At 42.8% G+C, this 17504-nt stretch overlaps 1 protein-coding gene and 1 non-coding gene across 5 annotated transcripts in view; both read left to right on the top strand.

Annotated features, from left to right (window-relative positions):
- The first annotated feature begins 377 nt into the window (after positions 1–377).
- The window catches only part of NSMAF (neutral sphingomyelinase activation associated factor), a 79075-nt gene continuing 61948 nt past the window's right edge, over positions 378–17504 (top strand). Inside the window, exon 1 of one of the 4 annotated variants that reach the window (XM_008975465.6) lies at positions 378–3524. In XM_008975465.6, the coding sequence (XP_008973713.2) occupies positions 3466–3524 (59 nt within the window). In that variant the 5' untranslated portion in view covers positions 378–3465. Of the gene's footprint in view, positions 3903–8676; positions 8696–17504 lie in introns of those variants that run through there. The other 3 variants (XM_008975464.5, XR_008626399.2, XM_063606772.1) reach the window with 3 other exon arrangements.
- LOC112440779 (small nucleolar RNA U13) lies at positions 746–849 on the top strand. Its single transcript, XR_003028791.1, has one exon. It is a non-coding gene; the product is annotated as a small nucleolar RNA U13 (small nucleolar RNA).

The following is a 17504-nucleotide window of genomic DNA, read 5'->3' as shown; positions in this document are numbered from 1 at the left end:
TCTTTTAATGTGGGGGATGGGGACTGGACTAAATTATTTGTGCTGGGAGTCTGGTTTTTATAGGCCAAGGTTGAGGCCTAGTTGAGAAGTGGGCTCAGAGGAATTTGGCTAGAGTTGGGTTAAGGAGAGATTCTTTAACAGTCTCTGCCTATTTGATCACATCTAATCTTCCTCTAATGTTTAACTTCAAGAAGATAACTTACATTCTGGGTTTTTGTTGTTGTTTTTTCCTTATTCCAGCCAAATTAATCTCTCCTCTGAACTCACAGAACCTTTTGTAGTACTTCTCATAAAGAAATTTATCATGTACCTTTTGACAAATTTTATTATCTTATTTCATTGTGTACCTGCTCGTGTATTTATTTCTTGGCTACCAGACAGCGTCACAATTTCCTCCAGGAATGTTGACCTAATGTGTTACAGGTTCTGCATCGCACTTGGATACATGGAAGGGACTCAGTCACAGTCAAAGGGTACTCAGGCACCTTCATTCATTCCCAAAATTTTTAATGGGTGTGCTCACTATACATAGCATTTTGTCCAGTGCTGCTAGGGGTCAAATTCAAAAGACCCAGCCACAATTTTTACTCTTGGTTTCCCTACCTTCTCTTCACAGTCCTGCAACTTACTAGAGAAAGCTGAGATGTACATTTACCTTGAAGCTTCTAAAAATGTAACCCTGCAAAACCTGATCCTTAAGACAGTATGAGATATGTTTCCACAAGCATACAATTTAGAGGTTTGGATCCTTTTGTAGTTCATAAGTGTGATGATTGGGTGTTCATATGCAGCTGTGAGATGTGCCGCCCTTGAACCTTGTTATTAGTTTGGCACATTACCTGTTTAACGTGAAAAAGAAACTTAGAGGCGTGTTATTCAAGAATCCCTCAAAGGTAAACAATCAGAGGCTCATTCTCAGCATATATTAAGAAGTTATAACCACATTGAGATACCACTCATACCCACTAGAATAGCTCTAAACATAAGTCAGGTAATAACAAATACTGGTGAAGATGTAGAGAAACTGGAACCCTTCTACGCTGCTGGTGGGCATGTTAAATCGTACAGCCACTTTGGAAAACGGTCTGGCAGTCTCTCAAACATTTAGACATGGAGTTACCATATGACCCAGTTCCATGGTGGGCAGGCCTATACAGATCTATCTCAAAGTCCTGGGATGCTGGGAGGTGGAAGAAAGAGGCTGACAAATAAAGTTCCTTGGGAAGAAACATTTAATAGCGACTAAGGAACAGAAGCCATGTCCATATCTGTGTCTTGGGCAGCAAGATGAGATGGTGGATTGCTGTGCTATTAACCCCCAGACTCAACGTTTTTTTTTTTTTTTTTTCTTTTGAGACAAGGTCTCTCTCTCTCTGTATTGCCTAGGTTGGGGTGCAGTGGTACGATCATGGCTCACAGAAGCCTCAAACTCCTGGACTCAAGTGATCCTCCTGCCTCAGCCTCTCCAGTAGCTGGGACTATAGGTGTGTGCCACTGCACCCAGGTAATTTTTATTTTTTATTTTTTGTAGAGACAGGGTCTTGCTTTGTTGCCCAGGCTGGTCTCGAACTCCTGGCTTCAAGCAATCCTCCTGCCTCAGCCTCTCCAGTAGCTGGGACTATAGGTGTGTGCCACTGTACCCAGGTAATTTTTATTTTTTATTTTTTGTAGAGACAGGGTCTTGCTTTGTTGCCCAGGCTGGTCTCGAACTCCTGGCTTCAAGGAATCCTCCAGCTTCAACCTCCAAAAGCATTGGGATTACCGGCATGAGCCATCACTCCAGCCCCTTAGGGCTTATATACCATAGGGGAGGGGTGGTTCAGAAGGGATGTGTAGGACAATTGAAGTATAATAACATCAAGTTGTTTGAATTAAGGACAGAACATACTGGGTAGATACCTGCTCATACACAAGGAACAATAGATAAAGTAGAAATCTTAGAGGCCTTCCCAGAACAGGGGTCAATCAGAAGTCAACGCGGAGGATTAGCTTCCAAGATGGAGCTGCTTTCGCCTCCACATCCAGCAATTCCACTCTTAGATTCCAATTCCACTCAATAGAAATGGAAACATAGGTCCATAAAAAAACTGTACATGACTGTGTACAGCAGCCTTATTCACAATAGCCAAAATGTGGAAACAACTGAAATGTCCATCAACTGATGAATGGATAAACAAAATGCAACAGAATATGCTCCAGCAATCTAAAGGAACGAAGTACTGTACAGATACATGCTACAACATAGATGAACCTTGAAAGCATTACGCTAAATGAAAGAAGCCAGACACAAAAGGCCACATATTGTATGGCTCCATTTATATGAAATATCCAGAATAGGCAAAGCCATAGAGACAGGAAATTGATTATTGTTTGCTAGGGCTGGGGTTTGGAGGGTAGAGTTAGGAAGAGTGATAGCTAGAGGGTATGGGTTTCTTTTACATGTGATGAAAATGTTCTCAAATTGTGGTGATTGTTGAACATATCTGGAAATATACTAAAAATCGCTGAATGGTATACTTTAAATGGTTGACTTGTTTGGTATGTGAGTTATATCCCAATAAAGCTGTTATATAAAAAAAAATCATGCGACCAATTATCTCAACAATCAAGAGACTGTGTTAAAGATTCTTTGCTTGGCCAAACTTCAGTTAGGCTTCTGAATCTTCTCCCAGGTCCTTGTGTGCACTTCCTTGTAAATGCAGTGTTAGGAAGTAACACTGCTACGGCAGTTTATCAAGAATCCCCCACCCTCCATATGTGATCAAAATTCTTTACTCCTACCCTTAGTATCTGACCCCCTGGCCTGCCTTCACTGGGACTCCTGTTAGGTTGGTTCAGCCAGAATTTCCCCCAGAATTGATGTTTCCTCTTAGCAGTTTTCCGAACACCTGCTCCTTGTTCCTTGGCTATAAATCTCCACTTATTCCTGGTGTATTTGGAATAGTTACGATTGAGTTGCCTTCACCCCTTTAACTTCCGTCTTTTTTTTTTTTTTTTCACAATGGAGGACACAAAACGTTGTTATTTCAAGTCTTTGTGGCCAACAGATTGGTGGTTTATGGGCCAGCATCCCTTTTTATGCGTAAAATATTTAAAACGCAGCCTGCAATGGTTGGTAAAGTGGTGAAACGTTTAGTGTGTGAGGTCGGATCCTAGTCTGGCCGCTGGTCCTGGCGATCCTCTGAGGCGGCCTGAGTTTGGGGCGCCTCGTGTGACCGCGCGCCCCTCCTCCGGGCCTGAGTCACGGTGCCGCCGGAGTCCCCACGCGAGGATGCTGCGGTGAGCGCGGCCGGGACGCCGCGTCGGGCTCTCGGCCGCCCAGCGGCGCCGCAGGGGAAGCCAGGCCGGCAGCCGCGCGCTCCCCAGCCGGCCACCAATCCCGCCCTCCCCGGCTCCTCCGGACCTCCTCGGCGGGCGGCGGCGGGGCCTGCCTGTGCGCTCTGCGCCCGCCCGCGCCTACCCTCCATGGCGTTTATCCGGAAGAAGCAGCAGGAGCAGCAGCTGCAGCTCTACTCCAAGGAGAGGTGCGCGCCCAGCTGAAGAAGGGCCCAGCCGGGGGCCTAGTCGGGGCCGGTCGTGGGGACGCCGGCCGGAGATCTGAGGGACGGGAGGCGGCGTGGGGGCCGGGCACGGAGGCAGGGGCCGGACGCGTGTCCAGGGCCTGGGCTGGGGGCTGTGGCGGAAACCTGAGGTCGGGGTGAGAGGCCGGGGGCCTGGTCTGGGCCGGAGCCTGCCGGGGACAGGAACTGGATGACGGGCCAGGCCAGATTCCACCGCGGAGCCGAGGCATGCCGAGCTAGCCGGCAGTGCAGGTCCCGGCGGCCGCGGGCAGCTCACCCGGAAGGCCGCGCGGGGTCCGGGCGTGGATCCCGGCACGCGAGCCCGGGCGTTCGCAGGGGAGGGTGAGTACGCTGCCCGGCGGGCACCCCCTTTCTAATCCTTTCCCTTAATCGGGTCCAGACACTCGGCGCCGGCGCCGCAGAGTTGGTCGCCGGGCGGCACCGAGCAGGCCGGCGACCACCCACTCGCATTGCCGCGCCTTTTTCCTGCCGACTCCTTTAGACACAGGACTAGCTCCATGCCCTGGAAGGGTGGGAGGGGGGCCGCCAGAAAGGCCTGATTCTGAGGAAAGCCAAGGTCCTGCCTCCCAAACACTTGCTCCCCGCGCAGTGGACCTTGTGTTGGAAAGCTTTGCAGTCGAAATCGCGGTGCGGCAGCGGAGCACTCATTCTCACCAGCATCCCAGTAAGGATTTGGGATCCCTTGAGCTAAAATGGTCTCACAGCAGTTCCCTTTCAGATATGCTGGACCTGCCCCCAAGGGAAGTCTCATAAGAAAGCTCACTTCGGCTCTATGTATAGTTCCCAGAGCATTTTTGGTGACAGAAACAACTTGCTCGGTCTGCAGCTCAGATGCCAAAAGGAAAGGGGGGCTGAATCATTTTACAAACACACTGTTTTGATTGTGAGAGCTACAGATCTTCCAGTGCTGCTAGCCTGTCACGTTGTCTCATCAGTGAATACCAGCAAAGCAGGTTACACGTGGGAATACAAGTGCAGACTTCAAGATTTGTCTACACTTGTTTTATAAGGGTTGACTCGACCCCTTTGATCCAGACATTCATCCTTCTCTAATCTGTAATGTTGGTCTAACCAGTGTGTCCACAGTACGAAATGTCATTTTTCTACTGTAGAGAAGAAGATAGGATACACAGAAAACGTATCTCAGATATGGCTTTCAAAAATGTTTTTGGTGATGTGATTAGGTTTTAGTCACAGAAAAGGTTGTTTATTAAATAACTGAGCCCTAACTATGTAACTCACACTTGGGGATGCCCTTCTGACTGAATTTGTAATGCATTTTTCTTGTGGAAAGAGCTTGAGTGGAGTTTCTTTGTTTAGTACCAACAATATTAAGACTTGTTGGTGCTCTGTATTGAGTGGGTGAACATTCATATTTAAACTGTGAGAACTTTGACACACTTGAATTGGCATCATGTTGTATGATATGAGTCATTCGTGCCAATACTCATATTGGCCTCTTTGATATACAGGGAGACGTTTTTTCCTTGGTTCTGGCTGTTATTTCGATGAAGTAATTTGTGTTCAATTTGGCTAGCTCATACAGCTCCGTGGTGTCACACAAACCTTGAAACCTGTACTTGCATTTCCATGTATATGCTGCTTTGTTAGAATTCATTGATTAGACAACAACGTGACAGGCTGGCAGTGTTCAGAGAGAACTCTAGCTCTTGGCAACCAAAACATTTATCTATCCAGTCAGGAGGCATCAACTGTTCCTGAGCATCAGTCATCTGAAAAAGTTGGCGCCATGTGTTTTATATTTATTTGAATTATAACTTGCTGAGTGCCCAAATTGTTTAGTGCTCTGCCCCATGGCTTTGCAACCTGGGCTGATGGGCATACTCCATTCAATGCATAGAATACGCATTTGAATGACAGGAATCTGTCTCACATCAGGTATGCACTAGAATCAAGGAGTCTCTATAAATCTTAGAATTCATTCTGAAACAGAGGAATATTTTAAGGCAACTTTATTAAGCCCCAAATTTACCATTTCTGCCCAGATTTTTCCGGGTTTATCCCCTTGCGTCAATAAACACAAATTAGCAAATGGATTGGATTGGTCATTGGCTCCAGCATACCCAGGAAAATTGTTACTTTTCTTGGAAAACTTGAAGAGGGGTTGTTTCAGAGGTTACCCATGAGAGGCCTCAACCTGTTCATTGTAAGTTCACTGGCGGCTCTCATGCTAATTAAGGGATTTTAGATTTCCAGAGCTACCAAATATTGACCCCAGAAAAGAAACTTGAAATGAGCATTTATTTCTCTTATTGTTAGGTTGATGTACTTTGATATTCCTGCAAAAGCAGAAGCATAGAGACTGACTAGGAGATTCTTGCATTGGTGGTTTAAACCAAGGTGGTGGCAGAATAAATGCAGGAAAGTGGATGGATTCTAGATGTTTTTAGGACGTGTGATTGACAAGTCTTGGTGTGGTGTATTGTATGTGAGAGGTGATAAAGGAAGAATTCCAGCTAGGATTATCTGATAAAATACAGCACACCCAGTTAAGTTCGAATTTCAGATAAACAAGGAATAATTTTTTAGTATAAGTAATTGCGATAGTATATGCAATATTTGGTATATACTTATACTAATTTTTTTTTTTTTTGAGACAGAGTCTCGCTCTGTTGCCCAGGCTGGAGTGCAGTGGCGCGATCTCAGCTCACTGCAAGCTCCGCCTCCTGGGTTCACGCCATTCTCCTGCCTCAGCCTCCCGAGTAGCTGGGACTACAGGCGCCTGCCACCACGCCCGGCTAATTTTTTGTATTTTTAGTAGAGACAGGGTTTCACTGTGTTAGCCAGGATGGTCTCGATCTCCTGACCTCGTGATCCACCCGCCTTGGCCTCCCAAAGTGCTGGGATTACAGGCGTGAGCCACCGTGCCGGGCCCTTATACTAAAATTTTTTAAAGTATATTATTTATCTGAAATTCAAATGTAACTGGGCATATGATATTTTTATTTGCTAAACATGGAAATTCTACTCTCAGACTTCTGGTTTGAGTAACTATAAAGTGGTGCCATTTATTGGTGATGTTTATAAATAAATGTTTTGGTAATTTTAAGGATTAGAAAACAGAGACTTGGCCATTCGAAATAAGTATACTTATATCCTGGTTAAGATTTAGGTGGCAGGCCAGACACAGGGCTCACGCCTGTAATCCCAAAACTTTGGGAGGCCAAGGCAGGCAGATCACGAGGTGAGGAGTTCGAGACCAGCCTGGCCAATCTCTAATAAAAATACAAAAATTCACCAGGCATGGTGGCGTGCGCCTGTGGTCCCAGCTACTTGGGAGACTGAGGCAGGAGAATTGCTTGAACCTGGGAGGCGGAGGTTGTAGTGAGCCGAGACGGTGCCATTGCACTCCAGCCTGGGCGACAGAGCGAGACTCCATCTCAAAAAAAAAAAAAAAAAGATTTAGATGGCAGGAACCATATTGATTTTATTGTTTTTTAAAAATGTCCTGTGCAGGTGTTGGTAAGGGTAAATTGAAAACATTTTTTATTTTTATTTTTATTATTATTTTTTATTGAGACGGAGTCTCACTCTCGCCCAGGCTGGAGTGCAGTGGCGCGATCTCGGCTCACTGCAAGTTCCGCCTCCTGGGTTCACGCCATTCTCCTGCCTCAGCCTCCCGAGTAGCTGGGACTACAGGCGGCCACCAAAGCGCCCGGCTAATTTTTTGTATTTTTAGTAGAGACGGGGTTTCACCGTGTTAGCCAGGATGGTCTCGATCTCCTGTCCTCGTGATCCGCCCGCCTCGGCCTCCCAAAGTGCTGGGATTACAGGTGTTAAAGGCAATTCACATGTCTTCCTTGGATTTGTCAGGGATGGCAGGTGTATACATTGGGTTAGTAGATGAGGATATTATACAAACTTTCTATTTAAGACATTTCTATTTTAATATGAAATATATTAAAAGGTGGGAAGATCACTCGAGCCCAGGAGTCCAAGGTTACAGTGAGCTATGGTCATACCACTGCACCCCAGCCTGGGTGACACAGTGAGACCCTATCGCAAAGAAAAAAAAAAAAAAAATTTCTATTTTATGATTTAGAAGTAGACTAAAGTAGGCGAATTGTTAAATTTTTTTGCTTTACTATCCACCGTGGAGTGTTGGGATGATAGCTATTTCTTGGGTAATGTAGAAGTTTAGATACTTGCCTAGGTGCCATGGCTTACACTTGTAATCCCAGCACTTTGGGAGGCCAAGGCACAAAGATCATTTGAACTCAGAAGTTTGAGACCAGCCTGGGCAACATAGGGAGACCTTTTCTCTATTTAAAAAATAAATAGGCCAGGTGCGGTGCCTCATGCCTGTAGCCCCAGCACTTTGGGAGGCCAAGGTGGGTGGATCACTTGAGGTCAGGAGTTCGAGACCAGCCTGGTCAACATGGTGAAACCCTGTCTCTACTAAAAATAAAAAAAAAACTAGCCGGGTATGGTGGCACACACCTGTAATCCCAGCTACTCAGGAGACTGAGACAAGAGAATCGCTTGAACTTGGGAGGCAGAGGTTGCAGTGAGCTGAGATTGTGCCATTGCACTCCAGCCTGGTCAACAGAGCGAGACTTTGTTTCAAAAATAAATAAATACATAATAAAAAAGAAATTTAGATAGTTGAGATATGTTTCCTTCTGAGGAAGAGTCATAGTTTTATCTCTGTAATATCATAGAATAAATTCTTAATTGTGCTTTGTAAATTCCACAGATTTCCACTCAAGGATGGAAATTAGTGATCTTGAATTCTGTATTTGGTGCCTGCATATTACATTAATAGTTTAACAGGCACTTTGAGGTTTCAACTTTGTTTCAGACATTCCATGAGTGTATAATATTCTTGATTATGCTAATATTAACTTTCTTTCTTTTTTTTTTTTTTTTTTTTTTGAGACGGAGTTTCCCTTTTGTTGCCCAGGGTGGAGTGCAATGGCATGATCTTGGCTCACCGCAAACTCCGCCTCCTGGGTTCAAGCGATTCTCCTGCCTCAGCCTCCCGAGTAGCTGGGATTACAGGCATGCGCCACCACGCCTGGCTGATTTTGTGTTTTTAGTAGAGATGGGGTTTCTCCATGTTGGTCAGGCTGGTCTCGAACTCCCGATCTCAGGTGAGCCACCACGCCCGGCCTAACTTTCTTTTACTCAGTATGTTTGTTTAATCAATTGTGTCTATATTTATTTTATAAAAAGCACTTGGCGAGAGGGCAAAGTGATTGTGGTACTTTGGTTTAATCTTTCATTTCTAAGGCTTATCATCCCAGTCTTTTCAGATCTGTTTGTGGGATATACCAGGTGTTGAAACTGGAGATCAGTGGAGATAAAGTCAGGACTTAATTTGTCAGGAATGCCGATAGGTCCCAAGAAATCTATCCGACTGTGACTTAAAGAAATAGGGGTTTTTTTTCTCACATGAAAGACAGCAGGAGAGGAAATAAATGTTGCAAATTTCTTGGTTAATTTAGACTCTATATTGACTTTACCCAAAATGTATTACTAGCCTACCCACTTACTTTCCTTTTATCTCAAATTAACCTCTTCCAAAGTGGCTACCATTGAGAAGTCACAGGAATCTATCCATAAATGGATTTTGAGTATGTAAGCTATATAATTTTCATTAAAAATTTTTTTAATGTGATATAAAATAGGAATGGTCATTTAAGGAATTCGGTGCTATTTTTCTTCTAAATACCATTGTCATTTCATCTTTTAACCATCAGATATTTAGAATTGTCTTAAAATGTCCAACTCATAGATTTTGAAAATTATCTTTTTGTTATTTTTTTTAGCTTGTATTCAGTAAGTAACTTAGAATTGTTATCTTCTTGGTGAGTTGAATTTTTTATCAATATATAATGACCTCTTTACTTCTAGTAATTTTTTTTCTATTTTGTCTGATATTAATATAGCTATATCAGTTTTCTTCTGGTTATTTGCTTTGTATGGGATTTTCCATTGTTTTACTTTTCACTATTCTGTGTCCTAAGGCTTTAGGTCTGTTTCTTATAAATAGCTTATACTTGGACTTTTTTTAAATGATTCATTTTGATAGTTTTTATCTTAATGAATTAGTTTTGTCTGTTTACATTTATTATTACAAATATATCTGAATTCACTTTTATTTTTTAGTTTTGTTCTTTTATTTTGCCTTCCTTCCCTTCTTCCTTTGGATTAAATAAGGCCCCCTTGCTCCCTTTCATTTTTCCCCAAAGAGTATGGAAGTTATATATTTTATTTGTTTTTCTAATGCTTATCCTTAAAACATAAGCATATTAAATTTAAGATCTGAAGCTAATCATTATCTTTACTCTCCTCTCTACCAGTGTAAGAACCTTGGAACACTTAACTCCTGTGCCCCCATCCTCAGTTATAGTCTGTTATTGTCCGGTATTTTTTATCTCTATTTTAAACCTACAGATTGTACATTACTAATTGCCTGGTTAATGCTTCTGTAGTTTTACATGCATATTTACCATTGTTTTTATTCAATATTCCTTCTTACATGTCATATCCTCGTTACGGAATTATTTTCTCTTTCCTGAAGAATATCCTTTAGAAGTTCCTCTGATCAGGGTTGGATGATGATAAACCACCTCTGTTTTTGTCTGTCTGAACATATCCTTATTTTGCTTTTGCTTTGAAAATCCGTTTTGCTAGATGTTTAATTCTCTTAGCATTTTGAAGATTATCCAAACAAAGGCAAAGGGCCAGGGAATATGCACCAGACTTGCTGGAGTGCTCTGGGGTGTTGGGGGGGTACCTCACAGAGAAAGGTCAGTGATAGTTGGGCCTTGTCCCCCTGGGGCAACGTTCAGCTACCTGGCTGGGCCAACTTCAGACTCCAGGGAGTGACCAGGGGCCAGAGTACAGTAGGACCATACTGTGATGGAACCTTGGCTCACTCATCCCAGCTCAGCATTTGTGGCTGCAGGATATCCTTACCTCCTTGCTGGCTTGATTGGGGCTAAGTCTGTATAATGTGGCAGAGTTTGTTCTTGATTGGGGAAACACCAGCCTTTTTCCTGGCATGGTTAGGGGACCGGGTTCAAGCCTTGTGGTTGATGAGGTTTGATTGCCTTAAACACAATCATAGCAGTTTTCCCTGAAACTTTGCAGGAGGCCACCTTCTCTTCTGGGAGACCAGCCTGCAACAAACCAATATTGTTAAGTCTAATTGTTCTTTGTAGGTAATCTCTCTTTTCTCTGGCTGCTTTTAAGATCTCCTCCTGTAGTGTTTTGCTGTCTAGATATAGATTTTTTTTTTCTTCATCTATCCTGCTTGAGCTTCCTAAAGCTAAAAGTTTTGGAAAATTTGGAGCCAAGCTGACCTAAGGCTAGAACAAATGTTCTCTGATCTAAGTCCAACCTCTTTTCCACTGTACCATACTGCTTCTATTTTAAATACTAGGTTGTGGGCTACTGGCCAGTGCTTATTTTTATGGTATCCTTGAAGTTTAGACTGATTCAGGAATGAATGAAGCCTGTTTTATGTATATATCAGAATCTTGTTAGTCAAAGTGTGGTCCACAGGCCAGCAGCGCATGTGTGCCTGGAGCTTGTTAGAAATGCACATTCTCAGGCCTCACCCTGAAGCTGCTGCCTTGGAATGTGCATTTTAACAAGATCCCCAGTTGATTGTGTGCACACTAACCTTTGTGAAGCGCTGCTCTAGATAACAGTAATTCAGCATTCATCTTGATTTTTTATTTGTTTGTTCCTTCCAACTGAACTTCCTTCTTTAACTTCTTGATAGTACATATAAAAAGGCTGGGGGAAGCCTCCTGCCCTGCAGTATGACACTTGATGAGGAAACTGGAGGACTTTGAGAGCATAGATGACATTTTTACCATTTCTTCTCATAAATTGCTGGGACTTGAAAATAGAATTGACTGGCTTTATGGATGGTGTCGGTGAAAGGGATTTTGATATCTGAAACATCTTGGCTGGAAGTCACCGCATCTCACATAGTCAGGGAGAATGTAATTTTCTAGAGTCCAGCTGAGTGATAGAAAGCTTTAACCTAATTACTGAGGGGAAGGGCTAAAAAGGCCAGATGAAATAGTGAAGTTGTTTAAATTCATGAGAACTCTTTCTGGGAGGGAAGAAGGGCCAGTAATTTATAGGAGAAAACAACTGGTACAGGAACTAGAAATGATACTTAGTCCCTCAGATGTCTCTCTGCAAATGTGTAGAACATGGATCATAAAATGAGCCAGGTCTTTTAACAAAAAAAGGATTAATGTGTGTTTTAGGTGTCACTGGAGTTGGGTAAGATGAGACCCAAGATTGGAATCTAGTGTTGAAAAGCTGCAGACCTATTGAAAAGGAAAGACCTGCCAGGAGGTGAGGCAGTGGGCTCTGAATGTTAAGAAGGTATACATCTGAAGGGGAATCCATGAAACCCCAGGAAAAAATCCCAGAGAACACAATTGGAAAGAGGAACAAAGATAACATGATTGTGTTCTTTTGTTACAGGCCACATTAAGTGGGTGGAAGAAATGGTGGCTGTGTACCTGGTGTAAATGGGAAAACAGGAAGTGGCAATAGAGATACTGGCTGAAATGCTTAGTGAAATCTAAGTACAGTTTATTGACTTCCTTTGTTAAAGTTTTAATTTATCCTAAACTTGAGAACTTTACTTAATTCTGAATATTAAAGACGAATTATTAACCAAGTAGCAATGAAATGAACCATCATAAAAAGCAGTCATATCAAGTTGTTTATTGCTGGAGCTCAGGAGAGTTGAGAGAGATCCTGTCATACATAGAACCTAGATTTTTAAGAAAGCAGATATTGAAAGTTCCAAGGAACAAAAAAGATAGGTGCTGTTACTGGACAGTTTGGAAAGCATATTGACCCAGGAAGTTTGTGAAACTATCAAAAATACAATTAAGAACATCTAATCCAAATGATCTTTTGTGAGGAGTTACAGAAAATCAGGCAAGCTTGCATGTTGGAAGGAAGCTAAAAAAGAAAAAAAATCAGGCTAGCAAATAAAGAATGGTTGTACAGGTAGTATTTCTCTGAGTTTATAATTATTAGTTTTAATATAAAACAAGAAGGTTATACATAGTTAATTTCAAAAAGGTTAAAGCCCCAAATGAGTGGAACCTTTGAAAAATGGTACAGATTAAAAAAATAAAAACAAAAAAACTTCCAAAGTTGCCTTTGGAACTAGGAAGTACTGGGCTGCTGCCTAGGCCCAGCCTGGTACCAGGTGTAACATTGATTTATGACGGGGAAAGCTCTTATTTTGTACTCTATTAATAATACTAATCTTCAGACTGAAAGAGGATGAACTTTTGCAAGATGGGTGAAGATGCAAAGGGTACCCAAGTGCTCATGTCTCCTGGCGTAAAATCCTGGGAGAGTTTGAGTGTAGAACCACAGAATTATTTCAGTGATCTAGGAACTTTGAAAGGTGCTGAAAGAACATGTGTGCATAAATAGGTTTAATGCAAATTCTAGATCAGACAGATTATTTATAAACCACTAGAAGAGGAAGTTGTTGTCACCAGTCCCCAGCATGAGCGTCATGCTGCTAATTCAAGAGAGGTTTAATGGGCTCACAGTTTTGCAGGCTGTAACAGGAAAGAAGGATGGCGCTGGCATGTGCTTGGCTTCTGGTGAAGCCTCAGGGAGCTTTTACTCATGGTGGAAGGTGAAGTGGGAGCAGGTACATCACATGGCAAGAGAGGGAGCAAGAGAGAGGAGGAGGAGGCTGCGGACTCTTTTAAACAACCACAACTGGATCTCATGTGAACTAACTGAGCATGAACTCACTTATTACCAAGGGGATGGTGCTGAGGCATTCATGAGGGATCTGCCCCCATGATCAGGTCACCTCCCACTGGACCCTACTTTCAACATTGGTAATTCCATATTAACATGAGATTTGGAGGGGACAAACATCCGAACTATATCATTCTGCCCCTGGCCCCCTAAATCTCATGTTCTTCTTATATTGGAAAATACAATCATTTCTTCCCAATAGTCCCCCAAAGTCTTAACTTATTTCAACATCAAGTCCAAAGTCCTAAGTCTCATCTTACACCTATCTCTTTCCACCTATGAGCCTGTAAAATCAAAACAGTTGATCTACTTTCAAGATACAATGGTGGTACAGGCATTGGGTAAACATTCCCATTCAAAAGAGAGAAATCTGCCAAAAGAAAGGGGCAGTAGGCCTCATTGAAGTCTGAAACCCAGTAGGGCAGTCATTAAATCTTAAAACTCCAAAATAATCTCCTATGACTCCTTGTCCCACACCCAGGGCCAGCGGTGTAAGAAGTGGGCTCCTAAGGCCTTAGGCAGCTCTGCCTCTGTGGCTTTGCAGGGTGCAGCCCACTTGGCTGCTTTCACAGGTTGGAGTTGAGTGCCAGCAACTTTTCCATGCTGAGGTTGCAAGTTGCTGATGGCTCTACCATTGTTGAGTCTAGAGGGCAGGTGGCCCCCTTCTCATAACTCCACTTGGTGGGGACTATGTATGGGGGCTCCAGCCCACTTTTCCCCTTCACACTACTGTCGTAGACGTTTTCTGTATGGGCCCCATCCTTGTAGCAAGCTTCTGCCCGGGATCCCAGGCCTTTTCACACATCCTCTGAAATCTAGGGGTAAGCTGCCAAGGCTCCTTCATGCTTGCATTCTGTGCACCTGCACACGTAACACTACGTGGAAGCTTCCAAGGCTAATGTCTTGCACCCTTTGGAGCAGCAGCATGAGCTGTACTTGTGGGCCTTTGAGCCATGGCTGGAGGTGGAACAGTGGGTCTGCAGGAAGCAGCGTCCCTAGGCTGTATGGGGTAGTGGGAAGCTGGGCTTGGCCCCCTAAGCCCTTCTTTCCTCTCCTAGGCCCTCTGTGATGGGAGGGACATCCTGAAAACTTCTGAAATGACTTTGAGGCCTTTTCCCCATTGTTTTGGATATTAGCCCTTGGCAACCTTTTAGTCATGCTCATCTCTCTAGCATGCAATTATTCCATAGCTTACTCCATAGCTGGCTTGAATTCCTCTCCTGAAAATGCTTTTTCTTTCTCTGCCACATGGCCGGGCTACAAATTTCCCAGAGTTTTATGTTCTGCTTTCCTTTTAAGTGTAAGTTCCAACTTTAAGTCATTTATTTGTTCCTGTATCTGATTGTTGGCTTTTAGAAGCAGCCAGACCAGTTCTGAAACCCTTTGCTGCTTAGAAATTTCTTCCGCCACATACCCTACCTAAGTCCTTACTCTTAAGTTCAACCTTCCACAGATCCCTAGAACATGGACACAAATGCAGCCAAGTTCTTTGCTAGTTTGTAACAAGGGCGACCTTTGTTTCAGTTCCCATTCATTTCCTCATTTCCATCTGAGACCGTGTCAGCCTGACCTTCACTGTCCATATTCCTATCTGTATTTTGGTCACAACCATTTAACCAGTCTCTGAGAAGTTTCAAACTTTCCCTTGTCTTCCTGGTCTCTTCTGAGTCCCCCAAACTCTTCCAGCCTCTGCCTGTTACCCTGTTCCAAAGCTGCTTCCATGTCTTTACGTATATCCATAATAAAATGCCCTACTCCCTGGTGCCAATTTTATGTCTTAGTCTGTTTTTGTTTTGCTATAAAGAAATTCCTGAGGCTGGGTAATTTACAATGGAAAGAGGCTTAATTGGCTCATGGTTCTGCAGGCTGTACAGGAAGCAAGGCACCAGCATCTGCTTGGTTTCTGGTAAGCCTCAGGGAGCTTTTACTGTGGCAGAAAGTGAGTGGGAGCAGGTGTATCCCATGGCAAGAGACAGAGCAAGAGAGAGAAAGGGAAGTTCCCAGACCCTTTTAAACAACCAGAGCTTGAGTGAACAGATTGTGAACTCATTTATCACCAAGGGGATGGTGCTGAGTCATGAGGGATCTACCCCCATGATCCAATCACCTCCTACCAGGCCTCCCTCCACCTTCAACATTGGGAATCACATTTCAACATGACATATGGAGAGGACAGAACATCCAAACTATATCACTGTCCAGTGTATTACTAGGGGGATGTTTCCAATGGTGGGTAGTAGGACTGCGATCTTGCCTTGTCTATAACAGTTTTCTTAATTTCTTCTTTATTTCAGAAATCATTTTCAGAAGCTTCTTAAAAATGGTCCGTTTAATTAAATCAACTCTCTAGTAGGGGCACTGTAGTCTAGCTTCATTCAAGGCTGGTGTTGGGGTATTGAGAGTAGAGGTGGCAAATACACAGCACTCCTGTGCTTTCCTTTGCCTCTGCACACATCACGAAAGTGTCATGGCATCACAGCACTTCCTCCCAATGAGTTTGGGTTACACTTCTTATCACAGTGAAGCCTGTTAGAGAAAGCATTGACTAACAAAACCTTCTGGATCCACTGTAAATACTGTTCATCAGCTGAGTGTTGAATAATTGTTGAGTGGAATGCAAGGTTACCCCAGCTATTTTAAGTTCTGGTTAAGTGTTGTACAGTAGGCTTTAAAATTTAGGTGATGTAAGAATAGGAAAACATCTTTTTAGGAATGTTGAGTTGCTCAATGAGGAAACTTCTCTAAAGAGAATGAAACCACACCTCTGTAAAGGAGGATTAAACTAGGAATATGTAGGGGCAGGGCTAAGAGTCTTCTAAAGAAATCATTTACAGTCAGATACAATACCAAAGGATGAGACCATCCAATTACAAAACGGTGATTTTAATTTTTTTTTTTTTAAGCATGGGCTCTTTTACTCCGTAAAATGTAGTTTGAAAATCATTGTTCTAAAAATCATGCAACTTAATTATAATAAATTTTACATAGAAAAATTTTAAAGCGGGTATAACAACACTTTAGTAAAAAGAAAACATAGACTCAGAAAAGTTTCATAATCCTTTAACTTCAAACAATATGATTTGGTTATATCCCTTCACTATGTGTTTTACATTTCTTGCAAAATATGCATATTGATAAATTAAGGAGGCTATAATTAATTCACTTACCAAAATGACTTTAGTTCTAAAATAGCTGATATGATTATATTTTAATAATTATATGGAAGAATTGTCTCTGAAGGCTACTTGTGCTTCATAGAAATAAAATTATGCCATTGTCTTATTGAAGAATACTTACTCTATTCTTCCCTCTCTATAAGAGAAGGAGTGAGGAGATTAGGAAAGAGAAGGAAGGATGTGTAACTCCAATTCTGTCTTGTGACTATATTGAAATTCAGATTAAGTATTGATAGTGTGCATTTTGTTTTGCACTCTGGCAGTTTACCCTGTAATTGATTCTTGTTCATGGATTTAGATATGGAGAACAGGTCAATAAAAGTTACAGATTAGGATGGTAAAATTGGTTTCTGCTATCATTTTTAATTTTTTGAGTTACTTTTCTTTTGGTTCAGATGATGATGATGATGATGATGATGATGATGATGATGATGATGCTCTTGTTGCCCAGGCTGGAGTGCAGTGGCGCGATCTTGGCTCACTGCAACCTCTGCTTCCCAGGTTCAAGCAATTCTCCTGCCTCAGCCTCCTGAGTAGCTGGGATTATAGGCGCCCGCCACCACGCCTGGCTAATTTTTGTACTTTTAGTAGAGAGGTGGTTTCACCATGTTGACCAGGCTGGTCTCGAACTCCTGACCTCAGGCAAACCGCCCGCCTTGGCCTCCCGAAGTGCTGGGATTACAGGTGTGAGCCGCTGCGCCTGGCCTATTATTTTTTTTTGATGAGCATCTCTTCTGGTGTTATGAATATAACTTCTTCTTTGTAGGGATATTAATTATAGCCTTTTGACCTTTTCTTCTGTTCTCTGCATTGTGTTTAGTCCTTCAAGTTGCATTCTTCCTGCTTGCTTTGGCTTTGTTCTTTCATCCTAGAGGCTGTGATCTTGGGCTGTTCATTCATATTTAAATGTGAAGCATTTAATTCTGTGTCACTGGGAATGGGCTATTTCAGT

The sequence above is a fragment of the Pan paniscus genome, chromosome 7 (genome assembly GCF_029289425.2).
Source record: "Pan paniscus chromosome 7, NHGRI_mPanPan1-v2.0_pri, whole genome shotgun sequence".
Classification (NCBI taxonomy): domain Eukaryota; kingdom Metazoa; phylum Chordata; class Mammalia; order Primates; family Hominidae; genus Pan; species Pan paniscus.
Note: the sequence above shows the minus strand (reverse complement) of the source record. Positions and strands in the feature narration are given on the sequence as shown.